Below are 23117 nucleotides of genomic sequence, written 5' to 3' on the forward strand. Positions count from 1 at the left end.
CTAATCAAGGTTCTCAGGATTCCTAGGAACTTCCAGGCATGTGTTCTGGAGCTAGGCCAGGGGAAGGCAAGTTCAGTCGTTGAGATCTGCAGTCCTGCAGCGTTCAGCTCCAACCCTGAAAAACATTTCACTTGTCTGTAGCCTTAGTAATCCTGAAGAAATTGATGAGCCTGCTCAGGTGTGTTTGATTAGGGATGGAGCTTAACTCTAGGACCAGACTTGTCTACCCCTGGTGTAGGCAATAGGCGTTTCTCAATGTCAAGGATACTTCCTTGGTAGGACTGATCCTTCCAAGTCACTTCCTTCAGAGGCTAGGCGAGACTCCTCTTCGCATTCGGAGAACACGTCAATGGAACAGGCTAGCAAGTGAACGTAATTGCGTCGTTACGTCAGTGAAAAGGTCCGTTTGAATAACGCTGTGAATGGTACCTTTAAATTACTTTGGACAACTTAACTAGTTATTTATAAAAGAAATGCAGATGAAGCAACCAATTGTTAAATGACAGGTACGGTTCAGTTAACCATTTGTTTTTGTATAATTTACAATATCAATACGGCAGTAATTTGTACTGGCATTTAAACGTCAAACTTTACTTATATTTACTACAGTTATAACAAATGTTTGGTAACGTAAATAAAAACCACTAACGCTCCGACTACGGTAATGTTCGACATTTTTTAATTTTTGAACTAACGTTAGATTGCAAAGCTGCGTGCATAGGATTGTGGGTGATTTGAGAGCACGAAGAGTGCAAAGGATACTCATATGCATCCTTTCCTGTGTATGGGATATTCTTCGAATGAAGGACTCAGTCCTTGGTTGAAATTCCGAGGATCCTCGACATTGGAACAGTCCTTCGACGGATGTCAATGACGTAGCATCCTCGAAATACTGGCTTCCGAGGATCCTTCCTTGACATTGAGAAACACCTAAGGTTGTTCCTAACCTTGTTCCTGGAGTGTTGTGGGGCTCCAGAAATTTGGTTGGGAACCTCTGTCCTAAGATGTAGGTGATGCTTCTAAATGTTTGGCTGCATCTCTAAAGGTATAGGCCGCCTTTATAAAGATGTAGGTAGTATTTGAAAGAGTGTAGGTGGCATACCTGAAGAAGGCAGCTTTTCTAAAGCTGTAGACAGCGCTTATAATGATTTCAGTAGCATTTCTAAACGTGTGGGCAGCTTGTCTTAAGTCCTGAACACACTGCATGGCGATATGTCTGTTGTATGTGTGTTATAGTGTACAAGTCATCATACAGTCTACACACATCATAGCATCAAGTTTATTAGATCCATGTCGCACAGTGCGACATGCAATGATCTTATAGGATTGCTAAAATCGTGCAGTGTGTTTGGGGCTTTAAGGTGTTGACAGTGTTTCTAATGGTGTAGGCAGCATTGGCAAGGTGTAGGCCTTGGGCAGAATTTCTAAAGGTGGAGGCACAGTTTGTAAAGATGTAAACAGCATTTCTATTGGTTGGAGGTCAGAAATGAAATTGATTAAATTTAGGGCAAATAGTCACATGCTTTCTGGCACTTCCTAACCGTCCATTTCACTCCTTGTTGAAACTTTTTATGTCAAATGATGTAATCTTCCATATGGCAGTGCAAACTTTCCATTTGACAAGGCCTATTTTTCTATGATTTCTGTTGTGTTATGTACTTACCCCTCTACACTTTTCGCTTAATTTGTTGAGATTAGAGCGAGCTGCACATACAGTCATCCCTGACTCCTCTGTTTATGCACTTTGCTGATTGATATTAACACCATAGAACCTCCATAAGATGAGTTCACAAAGCAGATACAGTTGCCTGTTTTCCTATGTTATAAAGAAACTTGTTGATTTTCTGAATTTGGAAAAGAGGCTGTATCTGACCACACCGATTGATGCTTTGTGAATGTAACAACCCTTCTAACTTTGAATGCAACCTCCTTGTTTCATCGTAACCTGAATCTTTTTGCTATGAAAATGCATAGCAATCTGTAATGCACAGCAGTTTGATCTTAGACCTAGAACCTAAAGGCTTTGTTCAGACAGGCAGCAAAAATGAGATCCTTGCCACATGTGACTCAAATCCATTCAGTCTGAAAAGCTTATGCACTTCTGACAAACCTAACCCAAACCATATTCAAAGATTATGACAGTTTGGACAGTAAGTCCTTAAAATCGGATTAAAAAACAAGTCCAATTTGTGTGCAGTATGAACAAAGCCATAGCACCCAGTCACTTTAAATTTCCTCATTGGCAGGACTTGTCTACTAAACTTATTTTCACCTCTTTGCACATTACATGTTCTATATTTGTCTGTTTTTTGTCTTTACGGGATCTCCTAAATGAGATATTTTTCTTTGGAGTGAAACAGAAAGAGGAAACATGTGACCTCAATATGGTTCAGAGTTGTTATCTCTCTTGTTTCTGTCTCAGAACCAGCAGCTGTCGCCTGCCGGGGGTGGAGGGGGAGTGGAAGAGGAGGAGCAGGGCGAGCAGGACAGCCTCATGCCCTCCGACGAGGCTAGTGACTCTCGTTCCCTCCGCCGAGGCGGCTCTAGCTCCCTGCACCCCCCGGAGGATGAGGAAGAGGAGGAGGAGGAGGAAGATGATTTCGAACCCCACCATCCTCACCCATACCGGGATGTGTATCCGCCCAACCGTAACCACCCTGGTGGCATCCACAGCGCTAACGGACACGAATCACAGGACCGACTCCTGCAGCAGCGAGACTCGCAGGACGGACACAACCAACGGAACAACCGCCAGCGCACGAGAGCCTGGCCAAGAGACAACTACTGAGCGCCTGTCTGCAGGAGTCTGGAGGAGAGGGTTGGGTTGTGAATAGGGTGATGGGAACTGGTGAGGAACAGGAAACGCACAGTGCGTGTGTATGCGTGTGAACGCGTGCTTGTGGATGAAGCTGCCCGCGGCTGACGAAAAGATCCTGTTGTTTTCTAAGCTTATGTAGTTGTTATTGTTTGAGGCACTGCACTACATTTGCTTTTAAAAGACAGGGCAGCTTTTCTCTTTTAAGACCACATGCATGTTCATATCGAAACATTATTTGAGCTTCCTCTGAAACCCCACCCCAAGTCAATTAAAAAAGTTTTTATAAACTTTATTATTGTGCGTATCATACGCTCTCCCTGATCTTAATGAGCACAAAAGGCATTATGGGGAAAGGAAGAGTACTTTTATAGCATGGGGTGTGAGTCACAATGAAAGATATTGTAGCATTTTGTTGCATCTTACTTTAATGGCTTCTCTTTTGCTAGCGCTCTTGTAAATGCGAGTATTACACACTATTTTTTGGTTCAAGCTCTCAGTCATGGTGTTGTCTGATTTGAGCCCATATGCACTTGTCTTAATATGAGTTGTTTATTGCTCCTCATCTGGACATCGTTCAGGCAACTGACATTATTAGTCATTTTCACAGTCTTGTTTACAGATGTAGCAAGCATTGCCATTTGCAAAGCACCATGTAAATGCTGTGTATGTAGGAAAGGAATTCAGGGTTACGCTCTGCTTTCGTAGAGTGAAATATTATTTGGACTATAGTCTTGGTTTGCACATGAGGTGAATTTGAACTCCAGAATGAAGAGAAGCAGTCGATCGTCCTCCATTTTCGTACTGCTGCATAAAGAAAGAACCTAATTCAGTCAGTGTCACTGGTTTCTTTTTCTGGGAAATGAGAAGGACTGAAAACCGAAGTTATTTTATCATTTAACAGTGAATTAGAACACACATATTCGATTTTTATGTCCGTGATATTTTTATATGTGATAGATGTCCGTTTTGGGATAGTCATGTTGTTGCTCTGTGACTTGATTGAGTTGAAAGTTGGTCTAGGTTCATATAATATATAGTATCATTTATTTGTTGACCATATCAGAGATTACAGCCAATCAACTTAAGGCATCTTGGTCTGTATTTGAACTTGCATGCACATTAGCTAGACTAACCTGATATTTATAGCTAAAGAAGCTTAATTTAGATTTTTTTTGTATAGTTTCTGGGTGATATGAACATTTTTTGAATGGTTGGCAAACAGTTTTGGCGAGCTCCCTATTTAAGTAGATAGGAGTTGTACTTGCATGACTGGAAACTAGCATTACCAAAATGGCCGCTGAATAAACTGCCTCAGAAAGAATTTGTCTTTACCAAGAAGAATGTGTCTTTTAAAAGTGAGTGATCTTCCTCTGTCCTCCATTTCTCACCACTCTTTCCCCTCCGAGGCTTTGGGCATCTAACAGGGCGGTTACCGTGGCCTACTTAAAAACATAGCGTCACATATTGCTTTGGCGACATGTTGACTGCTAGCTAGCTTAATTACCTTCATGGTAGTTACATTAGCATATATCAACCAGGTTGTGTTACAACCAGATCCAGTCCCTTTTCTCATTACCATGACTCTAGACTCGGATGTTACCTGTAGCAGTTTAGGCTAAGGTTTATCCAATATAGGACCATTCAAACTGGCCTTAATACTTGTATCTTTACCACTGCATGTCTCAAATACAATTATTTAGGACTATTTGCACATTAGGGTTGGAACAGGACCTTTAAAACACTTTAAGTATATTAGAGTAGAAAATTCTACTCTGTTTTTTTGTTTTTAATTTAAAATCTGCAACAAAATATTAGTAACGCATCTAAGAATAGCTAGTGTATATATATTGAATGAAACTTCACCAGATCCTGAGTATAATTCTTTTAAAAATGTTACTTTGTATTTATGGACCTGTGCGATTTTTAAGAAATGTTGCGATGTTTACAAAGTCAGGATTGCTCTCACTCAGAGATTGTTGACGTGAGACGCACTGAAATATGTTACTTCAGTTGTTGTACAGTTATGTAAAGTCACATAAAGTTGCAGTACACTCCCATGTAGCGCTGTAGGTGTCGGTTTAGTTCTTTTAGAAGAAAACTTACAGTTAAAACATCTAAGTATTATTAATTATTGTGATGGCCTAGATTCCATTGCATATCCAAATATCGCCATCCAGAAAGAGAAATCCTTTATTTTTCTTCAGAATTACTCTTTCCAATTTAATGCAATGTTTATCCATAGGACGTGTATTGAAGTATGATTTCACATAGACTACACAGTTCCTTCCAAACATGCACAGTGACTTGAGTGAATGTATAGTTGCATGCCTTAACACTTCTAGTCCTAAGCACTAATGTATTGTCCTCCAGAGAGATGGTGCTAAATTGACTGTCCCTCAGTTGATTGTGTTGCATTGATTGTACTGGATCCGTACACTCCCAGAATGCACTTTCAGAAACATCCGCCCTCATTTAAGATTGTAAAGACTTGTCTTATTGACCAAAATTGATGCCTGATATGAAGATTGAGCCATCAGTGTGTCCATAATATCATCATCACCATAGTATGTTAGCATCTTAGCTTAATGCTGCAGGGTTTTTATGTAGAGTATATACCAGATATACCCCGAAATCCAAACAGGAAAAACAACATTATACTGACGTGGTGAATGCTGAAGCCTGAAACATACTCTACGCAAGTATGTGAACATTCAAAATGTGTCAGATCACAGTTCTCTTGATTGCCATGACAGTCATTGACGTGATATAGAAACTTCCCATATAATAAGATGCATTGTATGCTATAGTGCCCCTTGTGGCAATACTGAGAATGCAATCGAAATCACATCATTATAAGCATTTCTGTTTATGAACGATAATGTGTGTAGCCTATGTTTAGAACTAAAAGAGGCTTTTCATGTCATTTTGAAGAAATCAATCAATTACCTGTTAGCAAGCCATATTGTGCGTTGATCTCAGGTCAATAGACAAGTCACCGTATCTTCCCAGCTCTTTGTGTCTCTGCTCTGGACACTGTGTTTACAGCACCGATCTTGAAGGAAAACTGTGCATCGGCCATTTAGAGGGTCATGGGAAATGTACATGTTCTGGTGTGTGTAAGTCAGGGTAATAGTCCACTAACAAATGCCTTGACCAATCCTCTCTAAGTGTACTGCATCTTTATTTGCTATCAACATGTCTCACTTTAATCTATTGTTCTATATTTAAAAAGTAAAAAAAAAAGAAAAAAAATCAAGAGCATGACGAAAAAAAAAACAATTTCTATGCAAGTGTTGCATGTGATCTGATTGTTTCTGATCTCCTTTAGTACTGCATTGATTCTTGTAAGTATTATTCTATTTAGTAAGACCCTCTTTTATACTGAGCACAGACAAGGGGCTTCTGCCACAAAGTTAATTTTCTTTCAATTGCTCTTTTTCAATCTCATGGGCTTCAATACCTCCACTGTTATTTATTTAACGCTTCACCATAGCACATATTTGGATTGATGTAATAAAGAAATGTTCCAGGTTCAAGTTAAGCTGTAATGACACAATCTGATCACAAGAACATTAAACATTACATATAATAATTAGACTGCAAGAAAAACAATTGCTTACTAACCTTGTATGAATTTAAATCTCATTTTTAACTCTTGTCATGGTCATTAAAAACATAAGCGCTGAAAAACACAATCAGATATTCATTCATATAAAGTTTTGTAATTGATATAAGCACTTTAACAAAACCCTCTAGAATGTTCTGCTCCATAGAGTTCCATAATGGGTCCATTACTGTCCATTACAAGCCCAAATTGTGTGTCAGCAGAATTCAGCTTGTTTTTAACTTGGAACATTCCTTTTAATAGCATTGATTAGATACTTTATGTAAGTCAAGAACTTGCATTGTTGTAGCTGAAGACGATGATGAAGACGAAGATGATTTATATGATCCACAATGCACCGTGTAAAAGAGCATGTGTACTGTGTGATAAACTGTATGAGGTTCTGTCACAGTTCAACGAGATTTGCATGTCTTAATACATGTACATGATACATCATTTTCCCTCTATATCTGTTATGGCATAACATTGTTTTCTAGTGGACCAATACAGAATCCATAACAAACACCGATTATTTATTTTTTCTTTCCGAGGTATTAAGAAGCACAATTTTTACAACGGCTATGATTTGAGTCTTCTGTCTTCTGTATGCAATACAAACATGGAAAGAGAACGCCTTAGAACATTAACACTTCCTCTCCTGTGTAAGTAGAGAAAAAGATATTGCACTATTTTTATTTTTTGACGTCTGCTTTGTAATGCAATAAATGCACTATAGGTAGAACAATAATTGCAATGGACACTTAACTGGTCCTCAGGCGTGATGTAGATACACACTTTCTCTCTCTGGTCCCTTCATCTTTCTGACAACACACAAAAAAATTGAATCCTGCCTGATGCTGTATATGCTCTCTATTTAAAGAAAATGCCACTAATTATAATAAAAAACCTAAACATTTTATGTACTTTAAACAGTCCAGTCATGTCTCAATTGTTTAATCATTGCTCACATTGGTTACAAAGGGGTTTTGTTCTATTTTATCTTTCTTTATCTTTTAAAAATATACCAAAGAATTATGCATCACTGCTGTTTTGTCTTACAAAAGCTATCAACAATATTCTTTATCAGTGTTAGGCAGTTACAGTAATAATATTAATTTTTGCAGTAACTAGTAGTGTAACTAATTACTAATAAGATTTCAGTAATAATATTAATAATATTCCAGTTCCAGTCTGCTTCACAGTATAATAATACCGGTATGTGAAGAGATGAAAATTTACACTTTAATTTTGATTGCTCAAAATCACTCCTTAAAGAGATTGTTCACCCAAAAATTAAGTGGTAAGCCATTAATGGTTCAAACCTTAAAGGTATGAAGTGACAATAATATTTTTTGTAAATTAATTAAACAAATATAACAACTTTATTCAACAATTCCTTTGTCAACAGTCTCCTCTGTCTCTCTGTTTCTGTGTATTTAACTTTGATTTGAAAAAAAAAAAAACAGCGCATCCTTGTGGTGCAGCTGACACAGAAGGGCATACGCAGCATACACAAAGACACAGAGGAGACCATTGACAAAGGAATTGTTGAATAAAGTCGTAATAAGTTAAATAAAAAAAAATATTTTTGTTTTCTTTGTTAACAAAAAGTATTCTCGTTGCTTCATAACATTATAGTTGAACCACTGATGGCAGACGGACTATTCTGACCATGTCTTACTGTTCTGGACCTTGACACTGTTATTTACCTGGCAGTCTATGGGACAGTCACAAGCCTCCCGGTTTTCATCCAAAATATCTAACATTTTGTTCTGAAGACAAACAAAGCTTTTATAGGTTTGGAACAACGTGTAAGACCTTTGTTCATCTTCAGAACACAAATTAATATATTTTTGATGCATTCTCTGACCCTCCATAGATAGCAATGTAAGAAACATGATCAAGGTCCAGAAACGTAGCAAAGACATCGTTAAAATAAACCATGTGACATCATTGGTTCAAAAATACAAAAATACTTTTTATGTGCAAAAAAAAAAAAAACGACGACGACCATTTTAAAAATGTTGTCTCCTCCGAGTCACCCTGGTGTAAAATTACGGTTGAACTCTGATCATTCCAATCTATCATGACTACAGTCTGCGTTTCATGTAAGTGACCAGCACTCCTCACAAAAAGTTCATTTCTAAATAAGTTTTTAGAATCGCTAATTAAATGAACTTCAAACTACAAATGACTCAGTCTGAAGGACTTTATTTATCCACAGACTGAACAGGTTTTACTCATCCTTTAACTGAAATCTACAGATGCATTATTGAGTTGGTATTTTTACACAATTAAAAAAGAAAGAAAAAGAAAAGATGTGTGCTGTTCTACAATGTTATGTTTGACTAACTGTGCATCAAGGGATGACTTCTCTCTGCTACAGCTTTCTTACAGGTTTCTACACTTGTGATTGGTTTATCTGCCAGAAAACTGATCCCCTGGTTTACTGCTGGTCTCTTATAAACTTGGTTGCAAATAATCTGGTGATGAGACCCAGCACACTCACAAGATGTACAACAGAAAACAAACAACAAGTGTAAATGGTTGGGCTCAGGCAAAGATGGTCTCCTCTCTCCTCTTCTTGGTGAGGATGGTGCCGGGCTTGTGCTGGGCGTCTGGGTGATTGGCCAGCTCCGGGGGGCAGGTGGACACGGGACTCTCTAAGATGGCCTGTTTCAGGTCGTAGAAAACAGAAGAGTCTTCTTTGGTCAGGAAGGTCATCGCCATACCACTCTTTCCAGCACGACCCGTTCGGCCAATACGATGGATATAGTCTGAGAAAAGAAACAGTTAAAAATGAATCCTCTAAATAGGAACGTGAAACAGGAAGTCTCTTGATATAACCATTTGACAGTTCTAAAGGGTAAAGGATAAAAAGTGTCCGGATAGGGCTGAAGATGCTGAACTCACCCTCAATGTTCTTGGCCATGTCGTAGTTGAGGACCATGGAGACGTCCTGGATGTCGATACCTCTGCCTGCCACATCTGTGGCCACCAGGATGTCCTTAGCTCCCGCCTTTAGGTTGGACAGAGCGAACTCTCTCTGTTCCTGACCTTTACCTCCGTGAAGTGTACAAGCGTTGTACTGCAGGACAGAAGCAAACAAAGATTTATAGTTTCTGACGGAGAGATGCTTCTAGAAAGCATCACAGACATTAATACTTACTCCAATCTTCTCCAAAGACTTAGCCAGCACGTCACAACCCTTCTTCTGGTTAACGAAGATGATGATGGGCGGCTCGAAGCCACTTGCCAAAACATCCAGCAGCTTCTTTCTGTTTACCACGCAAGAACATTTGAGAGAAAAGGTAAGTACATTTCTGACAACAACTTCCACTCGATTGGTTACAGTTGATGTGCACGCTGACCTCTTTTCACCCTCGGACATGAGGATGACCTTCTGCTCCACCCTCTCGTGAGGTTTGCCTGCAGAGCCGATGTACACCACCGCAGGCCGGCGGAGGTAGCTTCTGGCCAAACGCTCCACTGCAGGAGGCATGGTGGCCGTAAACATGACCGTCTGAAAAAACATGAGAAAGGACGTGCAATTAAAGGTTATCGTAGGAGGAAAAAAGAAACTTTGTTATTCATTGTTCACTGTCAGCTATTTCCTGTTAAACCATGGTGACTCGTGATATCTGTTACCTGTCTGTATTTGTGTTTGCCTGACTCAAAGTTCTGCATCATTTTTTCGGGGTCCTCCGCATCATCCGTGTCTGGCTTCTGATTGGTCACAGGAATGTACTCCAGAATCTTCTGGACGTCGGGTTCAAAGCCCATGTCAATCATTCTGTCGGCTTCGTCCAGTACCACATACGTGCATCTGCTCAGGACGAGATAGCGGTTTTCCAACACATCGATCAAACGACCGGGTGTAGCTATGACAATCTGAGGATGAGGAGCAAAACATTAGATCTACAACTAAATTGAGGTCTTCCAGTATTATTAATGAATGAATTATTCATATATATATATACATGTGTGTGTGTGTGTGTGTATGTATGTATATATATTAGGGGTGTAACGGTACGGACCGTTTCGGTACAGGGCTTTCGGTACGGTGCACGTGTGTACCGAATGACTGAATGCAATATTTTGTATGCGGAACATATACATTTTCGTGTTTCCAAACGAACATATTAAGTGGCGGAAGTCTCCGCGTTCAGCGCAAATCCTGCCCTGCAGCTGAAAGGCCTGCGACACACTGGATGCATGGCGCAAGTGTCTCAGCTGCGTGGCGTGTCTGTTTTTAATTCGGCTCCCATGTTAACAGGTTAGAGCATGCAGACTGCCTGCGTGAGACGTGCGTCTCAGGTGCGGCTGGAACCGCGCGGAAATAGCGTGCATGCTAGAAATGGAACCGACGCCTATTTTTCACGCGACACGTGCGCGTGTCGGAAGCGTTTCAAGGCAAAATATACTAGGAAAATATGTTTATATGTCATTTTGTACACAAATACATGGCTATTACTTCATGACACTTTGATGTTTGAAAGTCTATGGGTTGGCATAAATTCAGATATAAATGTAATTTAATAAATAAATAAATAATCGATTTTCAAATATTGCACCTGTCAAACATTGTCTATTTTGCCATCAATACTGTTGACGGTGTTCTTTATCAGTAGGCTTTATATTTATGTTCAACATGAAATCTAGATATTGTTGTCGTGAAGACAAACGAAATCTGAGCAGGTCTAAAAACTGAAACTGTTGATGCTGCAACTTTACACTTTGGAAAAGTGATATATATATATATATATATATATATATATATATATATATATATATATATACACACATACATACATCATACATACATACATACATATATACATACATACATACATTATATATATATATATATATATATATATATATATATATATATATATATATACATACATACATACATATATAATGATTTTTTTTTTTTTTTTTTTTTTTTTTTTTAAATATGAGGCCTACAAGCTGGGATTGGTAATGCTGCACTGTAATTATAGTTATTTATTAATATTTTTCATTATATGTTATTATATGATATTGGTTTGAGACTGAGAGTATTTTATTTAGTGGAGAACTTTGCAGCAGTATTTTATTACTTATTCTTTTTTTAATTTATATATATTTTATTAAAAAGTATTTAAAAAAAAAAGTGTAAACAAATTATAAAAAAAAAAGTTTATAGTAATAAACAACCTGCAGTTTAATGTTTGCATTTCTTCCCCTTACTGTACCGAAAATCACCCGAACCGTGACTTTAAAACCGAGATACGTACCGAACTGTGATTTTTGCGTGCCGTTACACCCCTAATATATATATATATATATATGTATGTATGAAGAGATTATTTGCAGCTACATAACTCAAATATCATGTTTTTTTTTTTGTCTTACATTCCAATTAATATCAACCAAACTGCAGTTGGGTCGTTTTCATTAAATGATAATAAATAAACAGCTAACTTACACAATAAAAACATAAAAAATATATATATTTGATGCAAAGCTGAATGTTTAGGATCATTATCACATGATCATTTAGAAATCATTTTAATATGATGATTCATTATCAAAGTTGGAAACAGTTCTGCTGCTTAATACTTTTTCAGAACATGTGATACTTTTTAGGATACTTTGATGAATAAAAAGTAAAAAAAAAAAAAAAAGGAGCTATGTTTTTAAAATATAAATATTTTGTAATAATAATATACACTACTGGTCAGTAATTTGGGGTCAGTCATTTATTTATTTATTTCTTTTTTAAAATAAAATCAATACTTTTATTCAGCAAGGATGTGTTAAATTGATTTTTATTTTGAATAAATCCAGTTCTTTTTAACCTTTTATTCATCAAATATATTTGACAGCAGAACTGTTTCAAACACTCATAATAAATCAGAATATTAGTTGAATAATAGCTGTAATGTGTGTTTTTTTCTCCAAGTAAAATTTTTTCTTTGTGGTTTTACTTTATACTAAACCTGCCACTAACATAAAAAAATGTATCATTATGAATAATCAATGACAATTTAGAAATAAGATGAAAGGGATCACGCTCTCACCTCACAACCCATCCTGAGTTTGAAGCCTTGATCCTCTCTGGATATTCCACCGATCACAGCCACTGTCCGGATCCCCAGCGGTTTGCCGAATTTAATGGTCTCCTCCTCGATCTGCTGTGCCAGCTCACGAGTGGGGGCCAGAATGACGGCATACGGTCCCTGATCTGAGTCCTCGATCCTACAGTCACAAACACATACAGAGTTTCCCACATTAGATCTGATTCCACACAAGGGTTAGCATATAAGAGCGTGACAGAGAAAAGTGAGCTCTCACCTGTCAATCTTAGGCAGAGTGGTGATCCAGACCAATAAAGGAATGAGGAAGGCGGCAGTTTTACCACTGCCAGTCTCAGCCACACCAATGATGTCACGGTTCTGTAGACCAATAGGAATGGCTTGCCTCTGGATAGGTGTGGGATCCTGACAAAGAATAAAAATGTATAGAATATACATTTTTAATATATTCAAAGCATTTACATTGATGCCATGACACAACAAGCCGTTTTAAACACATGCTGAACAATCTAAACCTAAACATGGCAATTGAGAAGCACACCAAACAAACACTACTGACCTTATAGCCACACTTTTCGATGACCTCCAGAATGTGTGGCGGCAGTGAGTACTCCTTCCAGTTGCGGATGGGGTTGGGGATCTTTCCTCCTTTGGTCGTGATGCTGTAGTCCTCTCTAAAGATTCTCCAGTCTCTGTCTGTCATCTCATCCATCTTCTTCTGAGACCAGTGCCGGTCGTCCCAGCGCTGCTTGGCCTCCTTCTTTCGGACCTTCTTCAGCCTCAGTCTGTCAAATACAGAATATTTAATAGCATGCTAGCTGTGAAAATTTGATTATGCTAATAATGCTTATTTTAGGGAATTTTTTTTAGTAAATACTGGGGGGGGTCAACATCTAGTATTCACAATTAAAAAATATAAAACAGGTTGGACATGCAAAAAAATGCGGTCTAATTCTTCTCCTTTTTTTAATAAAAGAAGTCTCTTGTGCTCACCAAGCCTTCAGTAAAACAGTATTACAATCTTTCAATTTAAAAAACTTTCTATTGTAATATATTGAAAAATGCAATTAATTTCTGCAATGAATACCTGAGTTTTCAGCATCGTTACTCCAGTCTTTTGCGTCACATGATCCATCAGAAATCATTCTAATATGATGTTTGGTGCACAAGAAGCATTCCTTATTATCATCAATGTTAAAAACTTGTGTGTGTGTGCATAAGAACAGAATTTATTTGAAACAGAAAACCTTGGTAACATTATAAATGTTTTTTACTGTCATTTCTGACCTATTTAATTCATCCTTGCTAAACAGAAATTTTCAATAGAAAAAAACAAACTCTTGGTAATGGCAGTGTACATACAATCCATCAATCTGAAATGTAACGTGTGGGACTTACTCCTCTTGCTCCTTCTCTTCAAGGGTCCGTCTCTTCTCCATCAGGTCTCCGTAGAATCGGGACTGATCTCTCTTCTGCTGCTTGAGGTCGATGCCGGCGATGAAGCCTCGGCCGTACAGCTGAACCTGATGCTTTTCTTTATAACTAAACACATAAACAGAGCTGTCAAACCTGTGTTCTTGTACTGTCAAGTAATGCTTTAGCTTCTGTATCATATATACATATAATATGTACAATCCAACTGGCTAAACATTTGCAGACCTAAAAAGAGTTACCTAAGGCAGGTAAGATCAAATACAATGCAGTAAAATACATGAAATAATCTGGACTTTTATGTGCAAACATAAATGCAGTTATTTCTGGCGTCTCATGAGATGCTCACATTGGATTGTAGTCGGTTGATGTGTCTTCAGACGCATCCCACTCAAAGACAAACTTCCTGTCATTCAGATGGCGTGTACGTCGCCGTTTCTTCATACCACCAAGATAACGCTCCTGAAGAGAAAATAAATAAGCATTAGTTCACCATTCGTCAAAAAGACACATAACCACATAATGAAAGAATTATGCAAAGATGATTATTCTGATGGCAGACACTACATTTACAAATTTATTTCATCAATTTTTCTGGAGCCACGATTTGCTGTGCTTATTCCCAAAGGGACATTTAGTAACAGTTCACTTATGCTTAATGATTTTCCCACCTGCCACGTTCAGCTTATTGCCAAACTGTTTATGTACACTGCAAAAATGTATTTAAATACAGATTACTGGACTACATTTTACAAGAAAATACCATTTCAGTTTTTCTAGTTGGAAACTTCACTTTTAATATAAATTGAAACTAGCTGTGTCTTTTTAATAATTTGTTAAATTTACGAACATTAAGTGCAATTGTTACAATTCTGTGCAATCTAGTATTTCCACATTTTACGCTATAATCTCTATAAACTCTATAATCAAGATTAAATGAAGATTTATCCTGGGAAACAATCAGGCAATCTGAGGGTTAAAAATAGTCCAAATTAATTTTTAGCAATGTATATTACTAATAAAAAAAATGTAGTTTTTCTATATTTGCACAACAGGAAATTTACAAAATATCTTCTTGGAAAATGATCTTAAATATCTTCTTGGAACATGATCTTTACTTAATATCCTAATGATTTTTGGCATAAAATAAATATTTATAATTTTTTTACCAAAGGTATTTTTTGGCTATTTCTAAAAATATACGACTCGTTATATATAATTAATGAGTAAAAATGTGTTTTCTTTACCAAAAAAGATAATAATAATAATAATATCTGATGTATTAAGTGTCCCCAATACCTGAGTACTTGCATTGTAACTAGATGTTAACATAGTATGTAACCACAGTATAAGTACAATTTGATACATAGTATCTACAGCTCTAATGTTTGTGTAACAACCTACTGAATGGTTTGTGGATCCCATCTCCACCCCAAACCTACCCATCTCCACCCCCTGGATCCCATCTCAACCCCAAACCTACCCATCTCCACCCCCTGGATCCCATCTCCACCCCAAACCTACCCATCTCCACACCCTGGATCCCATCTCCACCCCAAACCTACCCATCTCCACCCCCTGGATCCCATCTCCACCCCAAACCTACCCATCTCCACCCCCTGGATCCCATCTCCACCCCAAACCTACCCATCTCCACACCCTGGATCCCATCTCCACCCCAAACCTACCCATCTCCACACCCTGGATCCCATCTCCACCCCAAACCTACCCATCTCCACCCCCTGGATCCCATCTCCACCCCAAACCTACCCATCTCCACCCCCTGGATCCCATCTCCACCCCAAACCTACCCATCTCCACCCCCTGGATCCCATCTCCACCCCAAACCTACCCATCTCCACACCCTGGATCCCATCTCCACCCCAAACCTACCCATCTCCACACCCTGGATCCCATCTCCACCCCAAACCTACCCATCTCCACACCCTGGATCCCATCTCCACCCCAAACCTACCCATCTCCACACCCTGGATCCCATCTCCACCCCAAACCTACCCATCTCCACACCCTGGATCCCATCTCCACCCCAAACCTACCCATCTCCACACCCTGGATCCCATCTCCACCCCAAACCTACCCATCTCCACCCCCTGGATCCCATCTCCACCCCAAACCTACCCATCTCCACCCCAAACCTACTCATCTCCACCCCCTGGATCCCATCTCCACCCCAAACCTACCCATCTCCACCCCAAACCTACCCATCTCCACACCCTGGATCCCATCTCCACCCCAAACCTACCCATCTCCACACCCTGGATCCCATCTCCACCCCAAACCTACCCATCTCCACCCCCTGGATCCCATCTCCACCCCAAACCTACCCATCTCCACCCCCTGGATCCCATCTCCACCCCAAACCTACCCATCTCCACACCCTGGATCCCATCTCCACCCCAAACCTACCCATCTCCACACCCTGGATCCCATCTCCACCCCAAACCTACCCATCTCCACACCCTGGATCCCATCTCCACCCCAAACCTACCCATCTCCACCCCCTGGATCCCATCTCCACCCCAAACCTACCCATCTCCACCCCAAACCTACCCATCTCCACCCCCTGGATCCCATCTCCACCCCCTGGATCCCATCTCCACCCCAAACCTACCCATCTCCACCCCCTGGATCCCATCTCCACCCCAAACCTACCCATCTCCACACCCTGGATCCCATCTCCACCCCAAACCTACCCATCTCCACACCCTGGATCCCATCTCCACCCCAAACCTACCCATCTCCACCCCCTGGATCCCATCTCCACCCCAAACCTACCCATCTCCACACCCTGGATCCCATCTCCACCCCAAACCTACCCATCTCCACCCCCTGGATCCCATCTCCACCCCAAACCTACCCATCTCCACCCCCTGGATCCCATCTCCACCCCAAACCTACCCATCTCCACCCCCTGGATCCCATCTCCACCCCAAACCTACCCATCTCCACACCCTGGATCCCATCTCCACCCCAAACCTACCCATCTCCACACCCTGGATCCCATCTCCACCCCAAACCTACCCATCTCCACACCCTGGATCCCATCTCCACCCCAAACCTACCCATCTCCACACCCTGGATCCCATCTCCACCCCAAACCTACCCATCTCCACCCCCTGGATCCCATCTCCACCCCAAACCTACCCATCTCCACCCCCTGGATCCCATCTCCACCCCAAACCTACCCATCTCCACACCCTGGATCCCATCTCCACCCCAAACCTACCCATCTCCACACCCTGGATCCCATCTCCACCCCAAACCTACCCATCTCCACACCCTGGATCCCATCTCCACCCCAGATCAAATGGTTCCAATTACTCTCGTACATATTGTTGTTACAAAATGTAGTTATTTGTCATGTTACACATTTGTACTTACTGTACACAAACCATCCTGAGGGGTTGTTACATGCGTGTAGTTACAGAAATATTACAGCTCTAGATACTATGTACTAATGTGTACTTACACTGTGGTTACATACTACATACATATCTAGTTACTTTCTATCTATCTATTGATATCTGTATCTGTATCTATAACTAAACTGCAAATGTGCCACATATCCAGGTCGTCAGAGAGAATGAGTTCACTGGCTAATTATAAACATGATTATGAGTTGATCCCTTGTCATTTGAAATGTGACTTAAAGCTTAAAAATGGTTGGGAATAAGTATGTAAAATTATTTATTTAAAAACAACCGTAATTTTCTATAAATCTACGTCAGTGATGGAGGCTTCCAGGTAAGTAGATTCTCTGCAGCTTTCTCGTCTCTGCTCTGTTGCTTTGACTCGATTGTAGTGCGTTCTCAGTGATTTGCGGGTCTGGGGTTGATTTCATGTGCAAGGTAAGCTGTCTAAGAAATGCTCGCCCAAGCAGAAAAATGCACTGTTGCTGCCAGATCTCAATTGCCAAAAATTATACTGTGTTTGATGCAAAACTAACTCACCTAAATCATATGAAAAAAAAAATCATAACTGTTTATTTTCATGCTTTCTCAAGCAGAGCAAATTTTGATAGTCTTCTAAAAACATATCTGATCATAGACATTGTTGAAGCTGATGTCAACAAACCTAAGTAGTAAATAAAATAAAAAAGGTTTAAAAATATATATCAGGAAAAACGTATTCTATATTAAATTTATTCTGTCATTTACTCACCTTCATGTCGTTTCAAACCTTTCTTTTGTGGAACATGTTTTGGTTACCAATAACTTTCATTGTATGAACAAAAAATACTGAGATGTTTCTCAAATCATCATCTTTTATGTTCCAGAGTTTATGTTAGGCTGTTGAAGCCTAAATGTGTAATGAATTTTGTTTAATCAAATAAAATAGTTCTTTCTAAAGCTAATTTTTTTTGGTCTACTTAATACTTTCTCCTTTAACCCAAAAAAATGCTTAAAATAATATTTTATGGGTATTTTCACAGTCAAATTTATTACTGAAATTTAATTGAAACATGTTATTAATTAGATTTAGGGCTGCAACAACTAATTGATCAAATTGATTATTATCGATAATGAAAATCGTAGACAACGATTCTCATTATTGATTAGTCGGGTCTGCCCAGAGTGCACGTCCAACTTCAGCCAGTCGCATCAAATTTCAGCACTGAATAGAGTGGTAGAGCATTGCGTCAGCAGCCCAAAAGGATGTGGGTTTGATTCCAAGGGAACACATGTTAGATAAAAAATATTAGCCTAAATGCAGTTTAAGTCGCTTTGTGCATAAATGTAAGTATATGTAACATGAGAAATCTTTATTTTAAGCTTCAAGCTGATGTGTAATGGCCTGCCCTGCCCGTCACTTTGACAGATACGCATGTCCTCAGCGAAAAAACCCCCACCTTTCAGTTAACAGTCATATCCATCTGTAAATGTCACAAATTCACTCATCACTTCTGCATAAAGGCCCGTCCTGACAGTCTGCGTAAAGTTGAAAAGTGCACGCAACGTGTGTTCTTGCAGAGCATTATTGATTTTATTCATCTTTATTATCTTAATTGTTTTATTTTTTGATCTAGAGATTTAAACTATATTCTATGAGCCTAGCGTGATTAACAAATTTATCAAAACAAATTCATGTAAGGTTTTTAACCAATTCTGTAAGTTTTGTACCATTGCTGCTCTTGTTATTTAGTAGTTACCAAAATAATTTTAAGCTTTCTGTATTGGTTAGACCTCCAATATGCGTAAACTCTTCAATAACAGTGGCAAGCTATTTTTAGTCCTATAATATAATTATTGCTGTTATCTGTGAAAGAAATCAGAAAGAAATAGTCAAGTGCTTTGTTTTTTTATTCAGGTACATTAGTCAAAAAGTACATAAACAATATCAGCAAGCATGTGAGCCGTTATCAAAGGCAAAGGAGGCCATTTTTGTTATTATGTAAATAAATACTATTTAGTTGTTTCAGTTTGTTATCTGTGCAAAAATTACAATAACATTTTTTCGATTTTTTTTTTTTTTTGGCAGATTCCTAAAATATGTGTGTTTTGTCTTATGACAGGTGGTTAAGCACTGTATGTGTTTCTTAGCATTCGGTTGGCAAATTAGTTATTTCTAATTTTAATTAGGTCTTTGGGCAGAATGTGGAAAAGTATGTTTTTGTCAGTAAAATTAAAATAAAGAAAATAGGGGTTTTAATCCGATTCATCGATTAATAGAAATAATAATAATCGGACAACTAATCGATTATCAAAATAATCGCTAGTTGCAACCCTAATTAGATCATAAATTTTAATCAACTGACATCCCTAATGTATAAATGTACATCCATATGGATCACTGGTGCTCCACTGTATGTTATCAGGTTAACTTTTCTGCTTGACACAGTCTGCTAACTACTAATCAGTGTGATTCTGTATCAGTTAATGAAATAGTGACTGGTAAAATTCTGTGTAATCTAAGAAAAATGTCATGTTTTTTTCCTATACCCTCTATGTTGTGCAATGAATGAAATGTTTAATACCAATTTCTTTTCTGTAATGATTGCTCTCAGCCAGGAGATTGATCTAAAGTGGTTAGTGTTTTCTCCAGCTGAGAAGACAATGTAGGACTCTTCACCTTTATGGCCTGCAGCTCTTTTCCTTTGTCTTTCTCTTCTCTAATTTTCTGACGCCCATCGTCTTCATCATTCCCATTGTTCTCTCTTTCCATCCGCTCCCTTCTTTCCCGCCGTTCTCTCTCCTGAGGATCCTCTGCAAGTTGGATTGAGTAAGATGATAAGAAAAGAGAGGAACTGAACATGGTATAATCATGTTTCTACAGATGCTGCAGTAGTCCTGCCTCTCACCTAACATCTTCCTGCCGATGTCCTGAAATATTCTCCGTTTCTTCCTCTCCTCGTCCAGCTGTCTGCGGCGTTCCTCTGTCTGCTGCTCCCTCCGTCTGATGGCCTCAGCTTCTCGCTCCGCTTTAGACAAGAACTTGGGCTGCAACAGGAACAAATGTTTAGGAAAAACAACAACAGCGGGATGCATTTTCATGAATATAAAAAAAGATCTCCTCACCTTAGATTCTGCCTCTTCTTCTGCTTTCTTCTTAGCAAGCAGCTCTTCAAGAGAAAGAGGCTGTACCTTCTCTTTCTTCTCATTTTCCTCCTCTTCCTCTTTTTTTACATCCTTCTCCTTCTTTATTTTCAAATCCTTGGATTTAGGAGAAGTGCTCCTGGGAGGAAAAAACATTAAACCGTATTAAAGTCATCATGAAATCAACATTGATAATACTTCTTTTCATGGAATATTGCAGTGTTCATAATCCATTTATCGGCACATCATCAGTTTTTCTTTAATTCATACGCCCATTTTTCTCTCATTTGAGAATCCCTTGGATATATGTCACAATGATTTCGACTTGTATTTAATGCAGATTTGTATTTAATGTTGCTACTTATTTATTTTTCTGCATCATATTTTGTGTGTCAGAGATTCTGTTATAGTAACAATGTCATAATATTATATTTCCTTAAAAGTAAAATCAAAACTTTTAACTATGTTCAATGCATAACAAAAGTTATCAAGTTGATAGGATCAATAAATATAAAGTCATAAAGCACTTGCATCAGGTCATCTTGTCATTCGCACTGTTCGGCCCTAAAAAGATTTCTGAGGCGAGACTGATTCAGACCTTGATTTCTTGGACCGGTCTTTGTCCCGTCTGTCCCGGTCTCTTTCTCTGTCTTTGCGGCTCCTGTCTCTGTCTCTGTCCTTGTCTCGGTCTCGTTCTTTGTCTTTTAAACGACGATCTCTACACACAGAGAAGAAGAGTTCATGCATTAGAGTACAGACACATTATAGCACTGATCTGAGAAGAACAGTATAACCCTACACACCGCTCAAGAGATTTGGACCGGCTGCGGGAGCGCTTGCGTTCACGGGATCGGTGTCGTTTGCGCTCCCTGCCCGGAGACACCTTCCGATCACGATCCCTGGAGCGAGACCGACTGCGCTTCCGGGACTCCCGCTCCTTTCCCGCGGCGTCCGGCTCCTTCTTATCAGACGAGTCTCCCGCCATCTGGAGAGAGGAGAGAAGAGAAGAGAAGAGAGGAGAGAGAGGTAGGAGAGAGAGAGAGAGAGAGAGGAGAGAGAAGGGAGAGAGGAGAGGAGAGAACAGAGAGAGAGGAGAGGGAAGAGAGAGAGAGAGAGAGAGAGGAGAGAAGACAGAGAGAGGAGAGAGGAGAGAAGACAGAGAGAGAGAGGAGAGGGAAGAGAGGGGTTGACTGATGACGAGGTTTGTTGACGTTTACACCAAGGCTGCGTAAGTGTCAGATCATACGCACTTACATTTAAAAAAAAAAAAATTGTTTTCCAAAACGGTACAGTATTTATTCATCAAGATTTACCAGATTATTATATAACGTTAGACATATTTGACAGGAAAAGGCATTTTGTTTTGTTTAGGAGAAATAATTAGTCATATTTAAGTCTAATCGAAAACATTAATTCATGGCTAAACAAGGTAACGTTAACTAGAGTATAAACTTTACATGTGCAATAATATTCCACAGCGGGATATTATTGCAGGTCTAATGTTATTCTAGTTACAGAGTTATAATAATATCGTTTACTTCACACTGAATCTACGCAGCAATGAGCACAGCAAATAAACAAAACCTTTAGAAACCAGACAAAAATTACTATAACGAGTAAAATCAAGTTACTAGGAACACACTCGGCTGGACTGTGATTAAAACAGTAGAAATCAGAAGCCTTTACTTACCTTGAAATATCAAAAATCGTGTCACTTACGAAGCCTCTGCGTTTGACTGAGACGCGGTTACGATTGGCGTCAACACATGACGGTCTTCCGGTGGGAGAGTCTTCTGGAAACTTCTTTTAGGTTTATTGTTGGTTGTTAACTCCTCTCAAAGGCGCATTACCGCCACCTACTAGACTGTATAATAAATAACAAAAAAGTGTTATTCAAAAAATATTTTGAAATATTTTTGAGTTCCGCGGAGCTGGCCCGGGCTGGCTTTCACTATTTGGGCTACGGTGACACGGTGCAGTGCTTAATCCAGTTGAATGCTTTCCTATTCTGTTGTATTTAAACCAGTGTGACCCATTCTCAGATAACATCTCCTCCCTTGGGCTTCTGCCCTTCCTCGTGCTTGTGACTATACTTGCTGTGGGGGATTATGGGAAATGTAGTCTAAAAAACGACGACGACTATAATAATAATAAATAAATAAACCAAAATTTGTAACATGTAAAATAAAAATTGAAAGTAGTTGATGTTAACAGCGCTTGACTGATTATTTTGGTTGAGTGAAAGGTTAATGGGAGATGAAGCTTAATAAAAAAAAAAAATAAAAAAAAAAAATATATATATATATATATATATATATATATATATATATATATATATATATATATATATATATATATATATTAGAATCAAATGTCTATAACAATAACCTGAAATACTATGAGCTTTGTACTTTAACGCAAAACATTTATTTTATCTTTTAATTCGTTTTGTGCTTTTATCCATTTTCTTTAAAATAATAATAATAACAACAATAATAAACTACGCAACATTTTGTAACGTTAAACTGAATGTACAGTAGTTTAGGTAAATGTTTCGTTAACAGTATACTTTGGATGAGGGAAAGGTTAAGGCCTACTTTGAAACAACCTGAATTGTCGATTGTTAT

General features: G+C 38.8%; 2 protein-coding genes across 3 annotated transcripts in view; one reads left to right on the forward strand and one right to left on the reverse strand.

The window, feature by feature from the left end:
- Window positions 1-7352, forward strand: part of LOC128011305 (voltage-dependent L-type calcium channel subunit beta-4-like) — a 35245-nt gene extending 27893 nt beyond the window's left edge. For both annotated transcript variants that reach the window (XM_052593544.1, XM_052593543.1), the window contains exon 14: window positions 2423-7352. In XM_052593544.1, the coding sequence (XP_052449504.1) occupies window positions 2423-2788 (366 nt within the window). In that variant the 3' untranslated portion in view covers window positions 2789-7352. The remainder of the gene's footprint in view (window positions 1-2422) is intronic.
- A 1265-nt stretch (window positions 7353-8617) lies between these two features.
- On the reverse strand, window positions 8618-22547 carry ddx23 (DEAD (Asp-Glu-Ala-Asp) box polypeptide 23). Its single transcript, XM_052593542.1, has 16 exons — window positions 22181-22547; window positions 21294-21475; window positions 21089-21208; window positions 20473-20629; window positions 20256-20394; window positions 20027-20160; window positions 14286-14398; window positions 13904-14047; window positions 13065-13290; window positions 12765-12910; window positions 12491-12668; window positions 10071-10313; window positions 9794-9945; window positions 9592-9700; window positions 9336-9510; window positions 8618-9199 (listed from the first exon to the last, which is right to left on the reverse strand). Exons 2-16 carry the CDS (start codon window positions 21473-21475, stop codon window positions 8976-8978), a joined length of 2442 nt encoding a protein of 813 aa, XP_052449502.1. The 5' UTR covers window positions 22181-22547; the 3' UTR covers window positions 8618-8975.
- Between the last annotated feature and the right edge of the window lie 570 nt (window positions 22548-23117).

This window comes from Carassius gibelio, chromosome B23 (genome assembly GCF_023724105.1).
Source record: "Carassius gibelio isolate Cgi1373 ecotype wild population from Czech Republic chromosome B23, carGib1.2-hapl.c, whole genome shotgun sequence".
In the NCBI taxonomy this organism is placed as follows: Eukaryota; Metazoa; Chordata; class Actinopteri; order Cypriniformes; family Cyprinidae; genus Carassius; species Carassius gibelio.

Excerpts from the sequence above, each read along its gene's own strand:
- ddx23 (XM_052593542.1), bottom strand. The coding sequence starts at position 21,475 with ATGGCGGGAGACTCGTCTGATAAGAAGGAGCCGGACGCCGCGGGAAAG. Across the intron at positions 20,630-21,088 it reads GACCGGTCCAAGAAATCAAG|GAGCACTTCTCCTAAATCCA; the intron begins GTCTGAATCAGT and ends TTTTCCTCCCAG. Across the intron at positions 9,946-10,070 it reads GCAAACACAAATACAGACAG|ACGGTCATGTTTACGGCCAC; the intron begins GTAACAGATATC and ends ATGTTTTTTCAG.